General features: G+C 40.6%; 1 protein-coding gene across 1 annotated transcript in view; it reads right to left on the bottom strand.

Moving 5' to 3' along the window:
* The window catches only part of LOC124545751 (protein PAT1 homolog 1), a 110822-nt gene that overhangs the window by 38575 nt on the left and 49903 nt on the right, over positions 1-22344 (bottom strand). Inside the window, exons 7-9 of the mRNA XM_047124694.1 lie at positions 16612-16766; positions 6134-6430; positions 4377-4571 (exon numbers count right to left, since the gene is read on the bottom strand). Of these exons, the coding sequence (XP_046980650.1) occupies positions 4377-4571; positions 6134-6430; positions 16612-16766 (647 nt within the window). The remainder of the gene's footprint in view (positions 1-4376; positions 4572-6133; positions 6431-16611; positions 16767-22344) is intronic.

The following is a 22344-nucleotide window of genomic DNA, read 5'->3' as shown; positions in this document are numbered from 1 at the left end:
TACAAGTATTATAGAGGAGGAGATAGTACACATATATTAAGAAATAAAGAATGGACAATGATTTGTAGATAAGTAAAAAGACAGTAAGAAAGGTAAAATGGTATGGGAAGGAAGACAGCCACATTGGTGCTGTACAACAATATTAGTTGTAGAGGAGAAGAAGGTAGAGACATGTTAAGGAATAAAGAATGGACAGTGAGTTGAAGATAATACGCAGGTCTCACAAGGGCCTAGTCTGAAAAGAGATCTCTGTGATATATCCTCACACACCCACAGTCATTTCACCACCCCCAAGAATCGGCCACATAGGAGTGCCCACTTGTCACTCAGTATCACCCTGAACTGAAAGAACTGAACCAAATCCTTTGCCACAGCTCCGATGGTATATCATCGTGCCCTGAAATGAGGGACATCCTACCCAAGACCATTCCACCCCCTCCTGAAGTGGTATTACATCTCCTCCCATTCCACTTAAACAATATCCTCATCCACCCACATGCTACTCACACTCCCAAGCCCTTGCCACATGGTTCATAACCCTGTGGAATACCCATACACCCACCCAGTACTTCCCACTCCATTCCTGTCAAAACCTTACCCTACCAATCATCAACAGAGCCACTTGTGAAAGCAGCCATTTCATATACCAAGTCTACTGCAATCACTGCATAGTTTTTATACTGGTATGAAAACCAACCAGCAGTCCAACCCAATGAATGGCCACTGCCAAAATGTGGCCAAGAATAAAGTTGAATACACAGTGGCACAACATGGAGCCGAGCACAATCTCAATTCCAGTTGCTCCACTTAACACTGGATCCTTCCCTAGATCACCAGCTTTCCTGAATTATACAGATGGCAGTTATTCATGTAACACACACCCCTTTTCCATAACCCTCCTGACCTCAATTGCCATTAACTCACTGCCTCCACATCCTCTACCCAACAGTTTCCCCTCTGCTCTGCCGCATCACCCCCTCCAAATTAACATATCCACATCACCTTCATTGTGTGGCACTACCAACCAGCTCTTGCCCCTGGCCATCACACACTTAGCCTGTGCATTGCATGCCTAGTTCATGCACCTGCCTCTCTTCCCTCCTACATGCCTGCCTAGCCATCAAACCAGTTGCCTCCCTCCTAACCACTAGGTAGCCACCACCAACCCTCTTCCTACCTCCTATGTCTCTCCCTCACTGCCCTGCACACTCCACCCCCTCACAATCCCTACCCCAGCCTAGTCCATGTGTTGAACTGCATTTCTGGTATTGTGTGTCCAGCCGGCACTATGTACAGACAAAAGCATGTGAATGTGAATTTTCTTTTTACTCTAACTTGATAAAGGATTTACTCCAAAAGTTAGCAAGTTTTCTTTCTCGTTTGTGTCTGCCGGCCAATGATTCAATGCCTCTGTTATCAGTGTGTGATCTCCTTTACTCCTGAATGATACATATTTATGAAGATTGATTACTTCGCCAGAAAACACACTGGCTGACCAAAAAAGTGAAGTACGCAGAAGACATGGTCAGATGTTACTGTAACTTTGTACACATACACACCATCAGCAGGTACGTAAATGTTTACAGTTGCAATTCTCTGTGGCAGGTAGAATGTCCACCAGGGTGCAATTACGACATTCATGTTCAGAAGTGTTACATCTACCTCTACATCCATATTCTGCAAAGCATGTGAAGAGCATGGCAGATGGCATGTCCCAGTGTACCAGTTATTAGAGTTTCTTCCTGTTCAATTCGCATACGGAGCGTGGAAAGAATGATTGCTTGAATGCCTCTGTGCATACAGTAATTATTCTTATCTTATCCTCAAGATCCCCATGTGAGCAATATGCAGGAAGTTTGGTATATTCCTAGAGTAATCATTTAAAGCCAGTTCTTGAAACTTTATTAACAGAATTTCTCGGGATAGTTTATGCCTGTCTTCAAGAGTCTGCCATTTCGGTTCCTTCAGTATCTCTGTGACACTCTCCGAAGGATTAAACAAACCTGTGACCATTCGTGCTGCCTTTCTCTGTATACGTTCAATATCCACCGTTAGTCATATCTGGTACGGGTCCCACACACTTGAACAATATTCTAGGATGGGTCGTACGAGGGATTTGTAAGCAATCTATTTTGTAAACTGATTGCTTCCCAGTTTTCTACCAATAAACTGAAGTCTACCACCCGCTTTACCCATGACTGAACTTATGAGATCATTCAATTTCATATCCCTAAAAAGTGTTACACCCAGGTATTTGTATGAACTGGCTGATTCCAACAGTGACTCATTGATATTATAGTCACAGGATACTATGTTTTTTCATTTTGTGGAGTGCAAAATTTTTCATTTCTGAACATTTAGAGCAAGTTGCCAATCTTCGCACCATGTTGAAATCTTATCAAGATCTGGCTGAATATTTATGCAGCTTGTCTCGAATCGTACTTCATTAGATACCCTACCAGGTATAGTAGGGTAAAAACGGGTGTGAACAGCATCGGATGCTGAGTGATCAATGTGATGCACATGGAGATGCTGCGTACTCATGTATGCAGCTCTTTCTTACTTTTATTCCACTAGTTTGGGAAGCACACCGCTTTTCAATTTCTGCTCTCTTGCTGTCTCCAAACAGTACTTTTTCCTAACCTTAACTCCAAAGCAATCGTTTTGGTTGCTACCCCAGAATCCAGTTGTGTTACAGCCCACAGTGTCTGGTCCATAGTCGCTACAAAGTTCTTTCATTTATTACCCCTTTCAGGAACACTAATTAAAACACAAACCACACAAAACAATTATTTAACAATGCACTTTCTTTGGATGTCTGAAGAAACAAAGAACACAGGGTTACCAACAGAACTGCTCTCCATGTGTGTTCATTGTTGTTTTTGATGCTGGAAGAGGGCTTCACTAGTATCATTTGTTGAAGAGTGGTTCTGGTAATTAATTCGGTATTAATAATACAATATGTACCTAATAACTATGACTCCAAAATGTGCTAGGAGCACACAACACACACAAAACATTTTGAAAGGTCACACAGCACTGTAGCTGGCACCCACTTGCTAATGCCTTGGAAAAATACAGTACATACAATAAATTAATCCTTTCTTATCAAAGATGATTATTATTATGATATTAATTAAGTAGGCTGGATACTAAAAAGGCCGGATAGTCAAGAGACTACTGTAGTGGCCACCCTGCAATACTGTGTGTCATCCCATACCACTGGCTAAAGACTAGCAACAGCCAAACTAGGAAATTATCACCCCACACACAGGCTGCCATTAACACAACAAAAAAGACTGGATTTGGAGTGCTGCCATGACCAGAAAGCAAGGAGTGCTAATAAATGGCACTGAATTGTGATCGGTAGTGAATTGTTATTCTGCACTACCCTGGATGACCATGGTCCCCTTCTCCCAATGTTCCAGAGAGGCAAATTGGTGGAGAGGCAAATTGGTCGTACTTCTGGAGTCACGGTGCGGGGGGCAACCCAGTATCACGTCATGGTTGGCAGTGATAAGGAAACACTGTCGGCACGATGGTACATCACAGACTTCATGGGTCCTCATGTATTACCTCTTACGTTTCCAAGAAGATAGTGCTACTTCATACGTATCTTGTGTCTCTACGAACTGTCTGTGTGATTGACTTACCCCCCATGGCCACAAGATTCCCAGGTATGTCCATGACAGAACACATGTGGCACCAGCTCTGACATCATCCCAGCACCAGGACCCAGGATATTAAGGACCAGTTAAACAGTTTTAGGCCAGCTTGCCGTAGGAGAGGATACAATGGCTTTATGACTCCCCTCCCAACAGTATCAGTGCATGCACCCAGGCCAGAGTGGGTGCAATGTCATACCCGTAAGTGTGCTTAAACTGCCAAGTTATTTGTGAATATGACTTGATTCTGTACTCACTGAAATAACATCACATACCCTCTAAATCCATGAAGCTTCAATCTGTTTCCTTCTCCCATTATGGGTCATTTTCCCACAAAGGGTATAAAAGTGTGGTTTGGGGAGAGGGACAAACAGGGTAGAAGAGGATTACGAAAGAATATGTCAGTATGAAATACGTGGTTGTGGGAGGTGGCAGGGCTGAATGCAGGTAATCAAATGTAGAATACCGATTACTATGAGAAATGCAGAAAAATAGTTGAAGAAAGGCAGAAAAGATAGGGGCAGGTTTCAACTGGTGAGCTATGGTGGTGTAGAAAAATAAGATACGGAGTTTGAGGGTGATGTGAGGCAGGTGGGAAGAACAGGAATGTTGTGAGATCAGGAATGTGGATGGAGGCCTGGGCATGTTCCACTTCTAGATGGAAACACAACACAACTGACACTTTGTATTACACTTGCAGAAGGCCCCAACCTGAAGTTTGCCAAGTGAGTTCTCAAACTGAGCAGGAGTGTAGACCCGGGGCTGTTGGAGTGAGGACTGGCCTCCTTCCGACCGCTGACTATCCCTGCGCTCCCTTTGCCGCTGCAGCTGCTGGTGGTGTTGTTGAGCAGCAATAAGGACACTGCCATCTTTCTGCTCATTTTTCAGTTGGCGAGACATAAATACCTGGAAGCAATTAAATATTGCACATTTATTCTTTTACTTGCAATTTTGTCTTCTCTCTATAGTGAATAAGGTTTTCTGAACAAATGTATCACTACCCCTAAAATTTAAACACTGAATTATTCACACAATAAACATAGATAAGGGTATAGCATCACTGACAGAATGCTTTTGAATTTTGTATGTATTAAAATGGTTTGGAATATAGCACCACCATAAAAAAAACCATTAATAGCTTGTAAAAACATTGCTTTCTAACAATGCCGTAATTAATTAGTTTCATCACCACCTGTTTCAAGGTGAGAAAGTTTTCAGTTATTCTGTCATGTGTTTCTCTGTAAATGACATGACTTTTTTCATTTGTGTGTCAAACAGACAGGCAATTGTGAGATAGAAATATCAACATAATATAACCAAATAAGCCTTTAAATTTATTACAAAATTTTTTAGTTCTAAGCAAAATCATTTTTGAACCAGCCTTATATATCAGTACCGTTCCCCCCAAAAGTGCTCCAGATGCTTTTTGCCTTCCACATGAATAAAAATAAGACATTAGTTTTCAAACCAACCATCTATTATAAAACTAACTTTTATTTTGAGCCTCTTCAGTATTTTGGACACATGCAGCATATTGCTCACTATTTGTTTCTCTTAATAGTCATGAACAACACCCACATATGAAAATTCTGATCCTTACATCAGCAAAGCAAAAAATGAAAAACTTATGCACATCACCACCGATTCTATAGAACAATAAATGAAGATATTACTCTAAACACATCACTTATTTTTTAAACAAATAATTGTTGCTATTTCAGTGATTTTTGGCCTCTCCTTTTTTAACCATTAGCTGAAGGTGCCAATAAATATGAAAGGAAATCCATCTTGCTACATCAAAACAATTTTAAGCATAAAGGAGAACTTTCAGACGTATCACAAGTAAAGCAGTACATCAGAAGAAAGTGGGACCTATCAGAATCTCTTTCTGCATGCCAGATTTACAGTTAGAGAAGCATTATGACAATTGTGTTTTTTGAAAATAATTTCCTCTTTATTTATTTTGACAGTAATTAAATATATTTCTCAATATAGAGAATTGTTTAATTGGATAGATAAAAATCTACTCACCAAGCCGTGGCAGAACACACACATAAAATACGGTTGTAATTGGCAAGCTTTCCCAGACAGTGGCTCCTTCTTCAGGCAGCAGGGTTGAAGGGGAGTTGACGGGGAAGGAAGAGAGGTGAAGGAAAAGGACTGGTGAGGTCTAGGAAAAGGGGTCGATTTCGGGAAAGTCAACCACAACCGTGGGTCAGAGGAGACTGGCTCCAAAAGCTTGCCAGTTACAACCATCTTTTATATGTGTCTTCTGCTGCGGCTTGGTAATTCAATTTTTTATCAACCTAATTAAATAATTTTGTCAATAACTGACTGTTTTTGTTTCAATATATAGAAAAGTACTTGTTTTCAAGAAGGGAAGGAAAACCTGCAAGCTGCTCTCCATAATAGATTGTAACTAATCAACATGCTCTTATTTTTGTGCCGTCTCATTATGAATTACTCACAGTATAATAATAATCATCTATGTGTGGTGTGTTAGTGTTAAGCTGTAGCATTTGAATGCCAAGCAACCACTGCCGTTCACGGTGGCTCATGAGACCAGCATATTCATCCACCACACCATTCTGCTGCTGATGATTGTAATGCTGTCTGTGGTTGACAGCCTTCCCCACTGCCCGCAACCTTTGCTGCTGTAACTGTTGCTGTTGGATATGGAGTGGGTGGTGATGCATTGGGTGGTGTGGGTGATTCTGTTGCTGTAAGTGTTGATTCTGTTGCTGCTGCCACATATGGTCCCCCATCTGCAAGACATTACCATTCACACTACTAGTACACAAAGAGCCTAAATGATCTATATACATACATCAGATGTGCAGATAAGTACTTACGTTCAGGAGCCATAATATCAAACAAATGACAGAAACATGTAAAAATAGATGATAGCACACTTATCTTTTGGAACCAAATGTTCCCTCTTAATGGAGGAAACAGGAATCGATTGAGGAAGGTCAGATGCGGGGGGAAGGGGGGGGGGGGAAGGAGGGAGGGAGGGGGAGAGAGAGAGAGAGAGAGAGAGAGAGAGAGAGAGGAAGGCTGGTTGGGGGGGGGCAAGGGGGGGGAAGGAGGGAGAGGGAGGGAGGGGGAGAGAGGGGGAGAGAGAGAGAGAGAGAGAGAGAGAGAGAGAGAGAGAGAGAGAGAGAGAGAGAGAATGGCTGGTTAGATTAAACAAAACTTAGGCTAATAAGTGTCCTCCTCATATGGCAACAAAAGAATTCCACATCCAAACTTGAGTATGAGGGGTACACCCATAAATTCTTTTAAATAGTGACACCATTTTCTGCAAAATATTCTGAAGGTAGGTTAGCACGAATAGGACCATTATGAGACGACCAGTGAGGGAAGGCTAGAAGAAGACCATCACACAGTGGACCAGCTCTATTAATGTGAGCATGTAACAGAGACAGTGTATCACTTTCAGGAATAGCTGAATAAGCTGAAATTAATTGTAAAACACAACAAAAACTGGAAAGGTGAAAAAATTTTCGTCAGATGTTTAACATTTTGTAGACTAGCTATTAGGAAACAGACCATCAATGCTGTTATTTAAAATGTTACTGGCACATATGTTGGGTTGGGTTGTTTTGGGGGAGAGACTAAACTGCGAGGTCATCGGTCTCATCGGTTTAGGGAAGGATGGGGAAGGAAGTCTGCTGTGCCCTTTCAAAGGAACCATCCCGGCATTTGCCAGGAGCGATTTAGGGAAATCATGGAAAACCTAAATCAGGATGGCCGGACATGGAATTGAACCACCGTCCTCCCGAATGTGAGTTCAGTGTGCTAACCACTGCGCCACCTCGCTTGGTGGCACATATGTAACTGCAAGAGTAATACGTACTAAAAAAGGATAAAGTTTCATGTTTTGTTTTTCATTTATGTCAGTTCTCTGGTAGAGTACAAATTTTTAAAATAATAATAACAGAATACATAACCATCCTATCATGAAAAAAGTGTGAAGTGAGTAATTGAGCAATTTTTTTCTTTTTGAGCTTCTGAAATATCTTGACCACTCAACAAAAGTGACATCTTTGTAGCAGAACTACTGCAAACTGTGAAACCTAATAAGTACACTCTTGAAATCACATCAGTTTGATAACATTGGTTCAGCCATTTGCGACAGAAGTTGTTACTTTCACTAATGTTTCTTTTGAAATGATTCTAGACACTGATAACAGAATGCAGCACCAGTCAGTGGACAGGTAGTGAGAGGTCCGAACATTGTTTCGTGCAAAATTAACCCAGTTTTCTAGTGCCAGGTGGCTCACGCAGCTTTTTAACATAAAGCTGTATGAAAAACAGATATTAGACACGTTATCAAGAGAAGCACTATCAAAACTGAATACAATTCACACATATTGGCAATTCTTTGGTTACAGTGCACAAACTGTATCATTTATACAAAACAATGAGTTTATAGACTCTTGACACCAGTCATAGTCTACGTAAATAAAATTAGATAATATAATAATTTTATCCTGCAACTATTCCATTGGTCGGTGTTCGCATACAAAAGCAACAATATGGGATTGTAGGCCCACTTGTTTATAAGCCACACCAGGCATTCCCACAAACGCTCTTCAACAAACTTGAGAAAATGACGGTGAAACTACATCAAACAAACATGAACCTTAAGTACAATAAAATCTGATCATCCAACAATGTAATTCCTGATTATATTAAAATTAAGTACTCACCAAAACTGTATTCATAACACACCGCAACCCCAACTGAGTAACGCTGACATACATAAGTTAATGGTTTTGTGTTTGTTCATTCACAGAGTTTTAGTTAACATGAAGTATGCTAAGAAGAACGGCAATAAAAAAACACAGAAAATAAGCCGGAAACAACGGCATCAATTGTAAAATCATGCTGTGACATACAGTAAATAAGGTATTATGAAATTATTCACAGAAGTAATGTTTGGAACAAAATACAATAATGTTTTACCCTGTTTTACAAGTATGCTATTTCTATATGTTTTAGAATCAAATATCCCTCAGATGATGGTGATATTTGTCGCTGAACCTAGTTTGGGGGAATAAATAAATAAATAAATAAATAAATAAATAACAAAAGTTCTTGCATCAAGGTAGACGCACAATCCCATATTGTGGTTACTGGATAAATGTAGTTGGTAGATTTAAAAATATCTATTCAGAAAGTGGTGGCAGGAGAAAACACATAAAACAGAGTTGAAATTTGCAAGCTTTCAGAGCCAGTGGCTCCTTATTCTGGCAGAAGGATTGAAGGGGAAGTAAGAAGGGTGAAGGAAACGAACTTGTGAGGTTTAGGACAGGGGAGAGTTTGGAAAAGTCTCCCAGAACCCCAGGAGAGAACACACGTACCTGACAAGTTGAAAAGGGAAGACTGATTGTTGGGGACCGCACTAGTCAAGGTTTGAAACCCCAAGAACTTAAATGTGGAAGATAGGGTAATAAGCAAGACAGAGATTACTGACTAAACATTGTGCATGTATTAATAAGAGTGGAAAGTTAAGCGCATTGTAACTGGTAGAGTTGGTTGGGGAAGGGGTATAGATCATAAAATAAAAGATACAGAAAAATAAAAGGGAGTGAAGAAATGAATGGTTACTGAGAAGAAACACTGAGACTGAAGAAATTAATGTAAATCAAGGCCACATGAGTGGCTATTAGAACCAAGGATATGTTGTAACACCAGTTCCCACTGGCGGAGTTCCAAGAAACTGGTGTCTGAGGAAAGACTCTATGGCATGTGTGGTAAAACAGGCACCGAGGTCACGGTTGAAAAGTTGCAGAGCATGCTCTGCAAAAGGATATTGTGTGTTGCCAATACACACCCTTGTCTATTCCCACTCATAACTAATGACTTGGTGGTAGTCCTGCCAATGTAAAAGGCCAAACAGTGTTTACAGAACAGCTGGTATGTGATGTGTCATTTGAGAGGTGGCTCTCCCTTTGATAGTATATGTTTTGCCAGTTACATGGCTGGTATAGGTGGTGGTAGGGGGGTGCATAGAGCAAATCTTACAATGTGGACAGTCACCGAGGTGGCAATAGTATGAACCATCGGGTAGGAGAACAGGCACATAGGAGCAGAGGGTTTGACAAGGATATTGCGGAGATTTGGAGGGTGACAAAAAGCTATTCTAGCTGTGGTAGGCAAAATGTGGGACAAAATGTACCTCATTTCAGGGCACGATTTTAGGAAGTCATAGCTTTGTCGAAGTAGCTGATTAATAAATTCAAGGCCTGTATAATATTGAGTGACAAGAGGTGTACTCCTAAGTTCTCTTTTGTATGGATCAGCAGTACTAGGATTGGATTAATGGACTGGAAGATCTGCCTTTGAACTAAACTAGTGGAGTAATTACAGCCAGTGAAGGCTGAGATGAGAATGGTGGTGTACAGCTGTAACACATCAGCATCTGAACAAACATGTTTGGCTCGGATGCCGAGGCTGTATGGGAAGGAATGTTTGACACGGAAAGGATGGCAACTGTCAATATGTATGTACTGGGGTTTGTTAGTGAGTTTAATACGAATGGAAGCACGTAGCTGACCCTTGATGAGGATGAGGTCAATATCAAACAGCTGGTATGTGATGTGTCATTTGAGAGGTGGCTCTCCCTTTGATAATCTCTAACTGTGGGAAACAGAAGTTCTCGCACATATCAAGATATGTGCTTCCTGTAACAGTGTTCTTGGCAAAGAAAAATGGACCATACACCTTTTCCTGTGAAACTACACAAAACATATTAGGCATAGGACCAAGTGAAATTTAATTGCTATAATGTATTTAGAGATTCCAAGACAATGAGTCCATTTGACAAAGATGTCATCAATGTATCTAGACCAAAACAGGGGCTGAAGCCTTACTGATACCAGGAAAGCTCCCTCCAAGTGACCAGTTTCTCAGAACTCTGCAGGTGGGAACTGTGTTCCAAAATGTGCTCGGTTCCCGCCACCAACCTGGCCTTAATTTCTTTTTTCAATAACTATTCCTTTCTCCACTCCCTTTTAGTTTTATGTATCTTTTATTTTCTGACCTACTGACCTATCCCCCCCCCCCCCCACACACACACACACACACAAATACACATGCCTCTATCACTTACAATACACTTAGCTTCCCACTCTTATTAACACATAACAATGTTTAATCAGCAATCTCTGTCTTGCATCTTACCCTGTCTTCCACCTTTAACCTCCTAGGTTCTCAAACCCCAGCCAGTACAGTCCCCAACAATCAGTCTTTCCTTCTCATCCTGTCTGGTAAGTCTCGCCTGACCTGGGGTTCTGAGCAACTTTTCCAAACACTCCCCATGTCCTAAACCTCACTAGTCCTCTTCCTTCATGCCTTTTCCTTCCCCTTCAACAATTCTGCCACAAGGAGCCACTGACTCCGAAAGCTGACAAATTTCCACTCCTTTTTATGTGTGTCTTCTCTGCTGCCGCTTGGTGAGTAGGTTTTTTTTATCTACGCAATTACATTACATATTTTAAAAAAATAATTATTTTCACTGATGTAAGTAAATACTAGTGTCCTTAAGCAAGTGTTTGCTGTTATTTACACAGGCACCTACAAATGTGCAGTTAATAATAAAAAGTTGTTTGTAAATAATGTTAACATCTATTACATCTGTTATCGCACACAAATTTTTATTACGACAAATAAAATGTATACTGGCACATTATGTACCTCAGCAACACTCAAAGTAAGTAATATTCCTCTGGGTTAGTATATAATTTGCAAGCTTGCTCTAAGATAGATCTTTCATGTCTGTTAAGTACAAATGTGGTACCAAGTCAGTTTCAGATGTATTTTTTGGGACGTGAAGACAAGCAACTAATTCTAGATTGACAGGGATATAGTCCCTTCAAGTGATATATAATGTAAGTAGAAAGTAAATGAGTTATAACAAGGTAATCTATAACCAGTTTCTTAAGAATGTGGTACAGCTGCAGAAATAGTACATCTGATCAAAAATACACTTTACCTTTACAAAGCTCAACTATCTGTAATTTTCATTAGGAGAGTGATATGTTTCACGTATTTTGCAATGTTAATGATCAGTGACACACAGCAGGGCACCTATCACACTTACAGCTCAATGGAGATTGAGTCTACTATAATAAGCTCTAAAAACAATGCACAATAGTTAATTATTAAAGCCCAGTAACGTTTCTACACAGCTTACAATGATGATGAAAGATGCACCATACATTTATTGAATCAAATTTTTTAAATCCATTTTCTCTAATTGGAAAATAGCAGTAACATCCACAAAAATATACTACAAATTTTCACTTATAAAGCACAGGGTGTATTGGAAAGAATCATCTGATTTGGAATGTCTAGATTTCTGAAACTAATAGACATATATAATGAATTTTGTTTTTTGATGAATGGGTAACTCAAAAAGTTTTTTTTTTCATATACTTTCATAGCCGTTCAATATGCCACCCCTTGAGATGCACAGCATGTGTCAATGCGGTATTCAAATTGTTCCCACACTGCAGCAAGCATGTCTTGAGTTACAGCTTCCACAGCTGGTGTTATGTGATATCTCAGTTCATTCATTGTTGTTGGTAACAGTCTTTTATAAACTCCCACAAATAAATAACCAAACACAGTCAGGTCTGGTGACCTTAGGGCCAGTAATTTAAAGCTGAGCCATTTGGTCCAGTGTGACCAGTTTGCCGTTCAGTAATCCTTTGAATTAAAAATTCCCGCACTCCCAGATTCCAGTGTGGTGGTGCTCCATACTGCTGGTAAATGAAGTCATTCGAATCAGTCTCTAACTGTGGGAAACAGAAGTTCTCGCACATATCAAGATATGCGCTTCCTGTAACAGTGTTCTTGGCAAAGAAAAAATGGACCATACACCTTTTCCTGTGAAACTACACAAAACATATTAAATTTTGGAGGGTACCTCTTATGTTGTAAAACTTCATGTGGTTGTTCTGTACCTCACATTCTCACATTATGGTGATTCAACTTTCGATTTAAAGAGAATGTTGCCTCATCACTAAACAATAAGCATGGAAGAAAACTGTCATCCTCCATCTTGTCAAGAATGAAATTGCAGAACTCCACACGTTGTCTTCACCTTCACGAAGAGCTTTCAGTAGCTGAATTTTGTATGTTGCATGTGTAAAGTCGACACAACACACGCCTGATTGACACTAGGGGCACGTTGAGCTGCATCGCGAATGGATTTCTACGTACTCCTTGTGAAACTGCGACAGATGCATTCGGCGACTGTGCCAGACACTCGGGGACGATCCGGCGATTTGCCTTTACACAAACAACCTGTTTCTCGGAATTGTTCATGCCTTCCTCTAATGCTTTGTCCTGTAGGAAAATCCACGCCACACCTTATACGAAAGTCACGCTAAACAGATATTACTGATCCACACTGCGCAAAATGTAGAACACAAAATGCTTTCTGTTGTCCCAACACCATTTTTACTAGAACTGAAGTGAGCGCACACTGCTGAAACCTAGCACGAATAATGAAAAACTCAAGAGTCTGCTCTTTCCAACAGTACATTGTTCAAGCACATATCTTAAATAACATAACAATTATGTTTTTTTTTAAAATTGGATGACTCTTCTAGATACACCCCGTATTATTTGAGATACGTACGTGAACAACTTACCATTGGAAAGACCAAACTATCGAGTTTTACATGGTTCCTGTTCGGTTGCAGCAGAGTGCACCCACTTCAATTCTAGTAAAAACGATGTCGCAACAACAGCAAGCATTTTGTGTTCTATGTTTTGCGCAGTGCAGGTCAGTAATAATTTTTCAGCACGACTTTCGTACTAGGTATGGTGTGGATCCTGCTACAGTACAAGGCATTAGACGAAGGCATGAACAATTCCGAGAAACAGGTTGTTTGTGTAAAGGCAAATCCCCAGACCACCCCGAGTGACTGACACAGATGTCAAAAAACACATCAGTCATAGTTTCACAACGAGTCTGCAGAAATCCATTCACCGTGCAGCTCAATGGTTCAACAAGTCCCCAATGTCCATCCGGCAAGTGTTGCATCGATGTTACATATGAAACCATACAAAATTTAGCAACTGCAAGCTCTTCATAAAGGTGACAAACAACGTGTCGAGTTCTGTAATTTTGTTCTTGGCAAGATAGAGGATGATAGTTTCTTCCCCGCTTCGTGTTTAGTGATGAGGCAACATTCTATTTAAATATAAAGGTGAACGGTGAACTGTCATATTATGAGAATATGGGGAACAGAACAACCATATGAGAGGAATTCTCCAAAATTTAATGTGTAATTTCACAGGAAAAGGCTTATGGTCCATTTTCCTTCGCTGAGAACACTGTTACAGAAGCATATATCTCGATATTCTTGAGAACTTTCTTTTCACACAGTTGGATACTGATTCAAACGACTTCATTTACCAATAAGATGGGGCTCAGCCACAATGGCATCTGGAAGTGCAGGAATTTTTAAATCAATGGGTTACTGAACAATGGATCGGTCGCAATGGACCAAATAACGCAGCCTTACATTACTGGTCTCCAAGGTCACTGGACCTGACTAGTTATTATTTCTTGTGGGAGTTTATAAAAGATTGTGTTTATGTGCCTCCATTACCAGCAACAACGAATGAACTGAGACATCACTTAACAGCAACTGTGGAAGCTGTAACTCAAGACATGCTCGTGTCAGTGTGAGAACAATTTGAATACTGCATTAACATATGCTGTGCATCTCAAGGGTGGCATATTGATCATATATGAAAAGGTATTTAAAAAAACACGTTTCGAGTTTCCCATTAATCAAAAAACAAAATTCATTGTATATGTTTATTACTTTCAGAAATATAGCCGCACCAAATCCGATGATGCTTTTGATAAACCCTGTATATACTGGCAACGATATCCACCTTTATGGTATGTCCTCCTGAGTGACCTTCCTTAAGAAAGAATCTTAGCAAATGGTCATTTAGGATATTAAGCTCTGCCACACATGTAAATGATTATGAACAGGAAGAAAGAAATTAGTTCACTGGAATGATGGAACACATTGACACAAAGGATTTTCAGCCTAGTAGTATTGTATTTCATAGTTTGGGAACACTGGATAATGTGTGTCAGTAAGGAGAAGTACTACGCTATAACCCCACTTTTACGTTCCCGGAATTAACATTTACCACCGTTTACGACATTTTTTATCGGTCCCATCATATTTCCTATGCCCACAATGTTAATTTTCATCTGATTTTGCCTCAACATATTTATAATTTTCCCGCGATTTACGCATTACAAAAAATGTTTGTGGAGAAAAACTGACGCTGGGATGACTTTGGCCGTCCAGTAGTGATTACAAATATTACGTGGTTAAGTTTCTTGACACCAGAGCACCCCACTCAGCGGATTTGAACCAGTAAACATGTAAAAGTTGGAACAATTCGTGCCATATCTCCCACTGCTGCCAAGCCCTATTTGGCGTGGTGGCTGATGGGAGTAACTATGTTCGTTCAAATGAAGATATCATGACCAATCACAACCATTTCCAAACTGTCTGTACTGCGCAAACAAAGTTTTGTTTTTGATGTGATCATCATGACACCTTTGTTGAACACTATTTGGCATGTTTCGGCATATGGCAACTTGGAGCGCTAGTTGACACTGTCATTCACTTTGTGTTGCTCAAATGTTTTTAGTTTAAACACAGTGCCAGTTACGTATTTTATTCATGCTGAGCAAAACATGTTTCGAGAAATTATTCTCATTGCAAGTGGAGTATTTATGTATGTATTTTCTGTGATATTACACAAACAAACAATGTGAGTGATAGTTTGCATGTGTGTGTGGTTTTCTACATATAACTGATGAGGCAAAGTACCTGATAACCTCAAAAAGATGACTACAGTGCAAGAGATGCAGAATAACACATATTCAAACACCACACAAAATACTTGTGTACATATTTGCACTTGAAAATGAGAAAAAATTCTCGAAATGCATTGCGCTAAGCACGAAAAAAATACATAACTAGTGCAGTATTTCATTATTTAAATAACGAATGGCAGCTGCAAACTTACCAAAACATCGATTATGACATGAAATTGAGTTCCTACTTCCCAGACAGTTATCAGTTCCAGTTACATCAGCTGTTTTTATTAGATAATAAACCTTTATTAGATAATAAACAAGTCCCTGACAAGTCTTTTGATGACTTATGTACATATATCACACATAAAGTGCAAGGGGGTATCCTAGGCGTAACTTTTACAGCTTAAAAGCTTTTACAGCTTAAAATTTTACATTTTATCACGTTTTACGCCATTTTTTTGAAGTCCCTCGAAAACTTTAAAAGTGGGGTTTCACTGTATGTTCCAAGTGGAAGCTCTACTGGCAATTTAGTCTCAATTTGATAAATCCTTATGAGACATCCATGAAAGCGGCTTATGATGGTAAAGCTATTCCAAGAGTTAACTAGGAGTTATGTAAGAGACTGTACAAAATGCCATACTTTTCAATGATGATTATCAACTATTTAACACAGAATGAAGCATCTGTAAAAGTGAATAACAGGGGGAACATTACTAAGGGTGATTATTGTTACTTTTTGTTGCTTCAGTGTTTGCAGAGACATTTAGTTGACTAGGCAAACAGAAGCCAGCATATGGCCAGATATTTGGACAAAATGAAATTTATGGGAAGATTTGGCAATTTTGATGAAATTTTCTAGTTCTGACCATAGTCATGATCAATTTGAACAAAATTATGAAATAGCAGCCTCAGAAATCCCAGGAAATCTTCCCCACAGAGATTCAGACATTGAGTGGGTGTTTTTTGCTTCTATTGTCCCATCACAAAAACATCAGATGAATGGTAATCTCATCAATGAACAGTTTGTACTCAGCAGACAATAAGACAGCAATTATATCTACTACTTACGGGAAACCCTGGACGAAATTGAACATTTGGCCCCCTGTGTGGCACATTTCTCAGCAATCCATTATCACCTGGAAAGACTTGTAGGCTTTTCCCAACAGTACCAGGATGGCCCATTAAATGTGGAGGTATGAATCTTAAGAGGTTTGGATTTGAACCTGAAACAAAAGGGGCCACTGTCAGCACTACATCACACCAGAGGGAGAACAGAGCAAACACTGCCAAGTTTTCATCATCATGAAAGTGTTATTAACTAATCCCTGATATGTTGGATGACTCGTTCAGATAAATCATAACATGGAAGAGGTTTTAAACGTCTGATTATAAAAGCCACAATTTTTATGTTAATGATTCATTGTATTATGCGTTCTGCAAACATTTCATGAATACTTCCACGGTTCCAAATATGCTCAAATCATTAGCAAAAATTTTCATAAATCACGAGACACAAACAAATATCAACAATCCCTATGGCAAAACTGTATCTGACTTGCACACTGTTTTTCGAAGTTCTCGAAGGAAGCACAACTCAGAACAAACAACAAGTGAAACAGTGCAATAGCAGATGCAGGTATTCTAAATTATGTCTATGTGCTAAGGTGGCATATAACATTTTAGTTGATCATCTTGTTGCTGTTGTCTTCAGTCCAGAGCTGGTTTGATGCAGCTCTCCATGCTACTCTATCCTGTGCAAGCTTCTTCATCTCCAAGTTTCTACTGCAACCCACGTCCTTCTGAATCTGCTTAGTGAATTCATCTCTTGGTCTCTCTCTATGATTTTTATGCTCCACACTGCCCTCCAATACTAAATTGCTGACCCATTGAGGCCTCAGAACATGTCCTACCAACCGATCCCTTCTTCTAGTCAAGTTCAATACTAAATTGGTGATCCCTTGATGCTTCAGAACATGTCCTACCAAATGATCCCATCTTCTAGCCAAGTTGTGCCACAAATTCCTCTTCTCCCGAATTCTATTCAGTACATCCTCATTAGTTACGTGATCTACCCATCTGATCTTCAGCATTCTTCTCTAGCACAACATTTTGAAAGATTCTATTGTCTTCTTGTCCAAACTATTTATCGTTCATGTTTCACTTCTATACATGGCTACACTCCATACAAACACTTTCAGAAATGACTTCCTGACATTTAAATCTATACTCGATGTTAGCAAACTTCTGTTCTTCAGAAAAGCTTTCCTTGCCATTGCCAGTCTACATTTTATATCCTCTCTACTTCGACCACCATCAGTTATTTTGCTCCCCAAATAGCAAAACTCCTTTACTACTTTAAGTGTCTCATTTCCTAACCTAATTCCCTCAGCATCACACGATTTAATTCAACTACATTCCCTGTTTTTGCTTTTGTTGATGTCCACCTTAAATCCTCCTTTCGAGACACTGCCCATTCCGTACAACTGCTCTTCCTTTGCTATCTCTGACAGAATTACAATGTCATTGGCAAACCACAAAGTTTTTATTTCTTCTCCATGGATTTTAATTACTACTCCAAATTTTTCTTTTGCTGCTTACTCAATATATAGATTGAATAACATCGAGGATAGGCTACAACCCTGTCTCACTGCCTTCCCAACAACTGCTTCCCTTTCATGCCCCTCTTATGTGAGTAATAAGAAGTATTAGCTGTACTCTCATATATGCCATCATGAAGAGTAAAACTGGTTTTACTGCAGATGTGAACGCACGTACAAAACTAGAATTTAAATTATCAGCTTTAGATTTTTCGGGATTATGTTGAGAAACTCTCCAGATGCATACATGTCAGAACCACTGTGTCATGCAAGGCAATTAGAATGAGTTGCGAGAATTATATGAGAGTTAAGCAGTTACTGTTTGTGGTGATTACAATGTTGATACTGGTTTACTGGTCAGCAACCCTGTCCCATAAGTCTGTAGTTCTCTCAAATGAATTTTCATTTTGATAGAATTATAATATTGATTTTCTAGTGAAAGGACTGATCAAATCTGCACAGAGCTTAAATAATTTTGATTGCCTGTCATCAAAATGATGAAGTAGAATGTTTGATTAGATTAGATATGCTTTATGTTCCAAAATTCCACAGTAACAAGATCCTCAAGGATATACAATGTGTCATAAAAGAATAAATAACATATATAACAAAGACAGTTGCTGGGGAGCAGCCTTTGTACTAGCTAGGGGTGCAGGTAGCAGGGGTAGGCGACAGATGACTGGAAACCCAATTTCTTAGACTAGGGCATGAGATAACAGCTTACAACTTAGCTGATATGGGGACCCAAACTGGGTGGCCATATTGGGGCTGGGGATGGCGTATACGTGTACACACACACACACACACACACACACACACACACACACACACAATCTATTTTGTGGGGGGTGAGGAGGCAGCAAGTTACCTTGGGCTCAGGCCAGGAAAGTTACAGATCTGAAGGATGTGCTCTAAGAATAGCTCCCATCTGGGCAGCTCAGTAAAGTTGCTGGTGGTGGGGAGGATCCAGTTGGAAAGTGTTGTCAAGTGGCCGCTGAAATCTCTAAATGTTGTGCTCTGCTGCATCTTGTGCCATTGGGTGGTCCATCTTGATTTTGGCAACAGTTTGGCAGTGACCATTCATTCTAGTTGACACCTGGTTGTTTGTAGTTGACAACTGGTTGGTTGTCATACCAATGTAAAATGTGCAGTGGTTGCAGTAGAGCCAGTATATAACACGACTGCTTTCACCAGAATGTAACACGATTGCTTTCATAGATGGCCTGGCCTCTCATGGGATAGTATAAAACTGTGACAGGACTGTAACAGGTGGTGCTGGGTAGGTAGGCGGGTGGGTGGGTGGATTGGGCAGGTCTTGCATCTGGGTCTTCCACAGTGATATGATTCCTGTGGCAGGGGATTGGAGGTGTCAGTGGCATAGGGATGGAGTAGGATGATGTGGAGGTTGAGTGGGCAGTGGAGCACCACTACGGGGGGAGTTGGAAGTACATTAGAAATAGTATTTTACTAGTAGAAATATACACATTCATGCACAAACCACACATACATTCAAATTTACACACCCACGGCCACAACAAAACTAACATATTCCAAAGAGGTAGTAAATTTGTCACAAAATATGTAACTATACATTACACAAAGATACATGTGATAATTCTTAAACTACTGTATCCCTGCATCATCAAACAGAAAATGAGTTTATAACAGTTATTTACATTGAATATATCTAAAAACAAAGATGATGTGACTTACGAAACGAAAGTGCTGGCAGGTCGATAGACACACAAACAAACACAAACATACACACAAAATTCAAGCTTTTGCAACCAACAGTTGCTTCATCAGGAAAGAGGGAAGAAGAGGGAAAGACTAAAGGATGTGGGTTTTAAGGGAGAGGGTAAGGCGTCATTCCAATCCCGAGAGCGGAAAGACTTACCTTAGAGAGAAAAAAGGACAGGTATACACTCGCACACACACCCATATCCGGATATGGACTGCACAGTCTCAGGCAACTGAAACCACACTGGGAGCAGCAGCACCACTGCATGATGGGAGTGGCAAATGGGGTGGGGTAAGGAGGAAGCTGGGGCGGGGAGGGGAAGGGATAGTACAGTAGGGATGGCGGACAGTGAAGTGCGGCAGGTTAGATGGAGGGCAGGGGAGAGGTGAGGGAGGGAGGGGGGGGGGGGGGGGGGAGGGCGTAGTAAGTAGCGGAAAATGAGTGTGATGGTGGAATGGCGGCTGTGAAGTGCTGGAATGGGAACAGGGAAGGGGCTGGATGGGTGAGAACAGTGACTAACAAAGGTTGAGGCCAGGAGGGTTACGAGAACGTAGGATGTATTGCAGGGAAAGTTCCCACCTGTGCAATTCAGAAAAGCTGGTGCTGGTGGGAAGGATCCATATGGCACAGGCTGTGAAGCAGTCATTGAAATGAAGGATGTCATGTTTGCCAGCATGTTCAGCAACATGGTGGTCCACTTGTTTCTTGGCCATGGTTTGTCGGTGGCCGTTCATGCGGACAGACATCTTGCTGGTTGTCATGCCTACATAGAATGCAGCATAGTGGTTGCAGCTTAGCTTCTAGATAATATGACAGGTTTCACAAGAAGCCCTGCCTCTGATGGGATAGGTGATGTTTGTAACTGGACTGGAGTAGATGGTGGTGGGAGTACGTATGGGATAGGTCTTGCATCTAGGCCTATTACAGGGGTATGAGCCATGAGGTAAGGGGTTGGAAGCAGGGGTTGTGTAGAGATGGATGAGAATATTGTGTAGGTTCAGTGGACAATGGAATACCACAGTGGTATTCCACCATCCACCAAACCTACGCAATACCACAGTGGTATCCCATCGTCCACCGAACCTACACAATATCCTCATCCATCCTTACACAACCCACGCTCCCAACCACTTACCTCATGGCTCATACCCCTGTAAGAGACCTAGATGCAAGACCTGTCCCATACATCCTCACACCACGACCTACTCCAGTCTGACCACGAACATCACCTACCCCATCAAAGGCAGGACTACCTGTGAAACCAGTCATGTGATCTATGAGCTAAGCTGCAACCACTGTGCTGCATTCTATATCGGCATGACAACCAAGAAGCTGTCTATCCTCGCCCATCCAGTCCCTTCCCTGTACCCATTCGAGCACTTCACAGCCATCATTTCATCGTCACACTCAATCTTCCTCATTTTCCGCTACTTACTCCCCCCCTCCTCCACCTCTCCCCTGCCCACCGTCTAACCCCAAAAGCTTTATTTGGGACAGTCTTTTTGTTGTGCTTATCTGCCATTCAGCATCTCCGCTATATGGTAAACGGCAACTTTCGTTTTCATAATAGTGTTACATTCCATGCTGGATTTTCCATTGTTTAATTTTCAATGACATATTTCCAAAAGTAGTCACATTAACACTTACAGAAAATACTGGGTGGTTGTAATTAAACTTTCACTACCTGAGAGGGCCCCCATGAAAAACAAGTGGTTATAGGATAATGAAACTTCGTGAGCCGGCCAGAGTGGCTGAGCGGTTCTAGGCGCTACAGTCTGGAACTGCGCGACTGCTACGGTCGCAGGTTCGAATCCTGCCTTGGGCATGGATGTGTGTGATGTCCTTAGGTTAGTTAGGTTTAAGTAGTTCGAAGTTCTAGGGGACTGATTACATCAGAAGTTAAGTCCCATAGTGCTCAGATCCATTTGAACCATTTTTGAAACTTCGTGGAAACATTTGCAAGGCCACACGGGAGAGAACTGATGAATAAACCACTGAAAGAAACATATTTAAATATTCACATGAGAGGCTAACATTTGTTAACTGCATACCATGATTAAGTTCCAGGTTACAAACGTTGCTCAATACGACAACCATCTGCATCCATTGCAGTCTAGAACTGCATTAAAGATATCATTTCTAAGTTTTTTGCAGCACTTTCTGAATGGCGAACCATGGAATGTTCAGCTGTCATGACACAGCTCATATACTGCTTGAAGATAACATATTGCGTACAGCATCCTCAGGCATAGCAACAATAACTTCAACAACTTGTGGTGCAAATGAGTGTCAGCCTCTTCCAGGAGCAGTTTCCAAACTACCAGTCAATCCAAACTTTCAAAACATATTCTTCAAGCCCAGTCTGGAAATAAGACATCTCTGTATTCCTTTACTGTGTTGATATTTGCAAAGATCAGCAGTACTGCTGCTGCTATTTTGATGAAACAGCTTTACAAGTGCAGC

Source organism: Schistocerca americana, chromosome 8 (assembly GCF_021461395.2).
Source record: "Schistocerca americana isolate TAMUIC-IGC-003095 chromosome 8, iqSchAmer2.1, whole genome shotgun sequence".
NCBI classification, from domain to species: domain Eukaryota; kingdom Metazoa; phylum Arthropoda; class Insecta; order Orthoptera; family Acrididae; genus Schistocerca; species Schistocerca americana.
The sequence above is the reverse complement of the archived record's forward strand: the minus strand, read 5'-3'. Positions and strand labels throughout refer to the sequence as shown.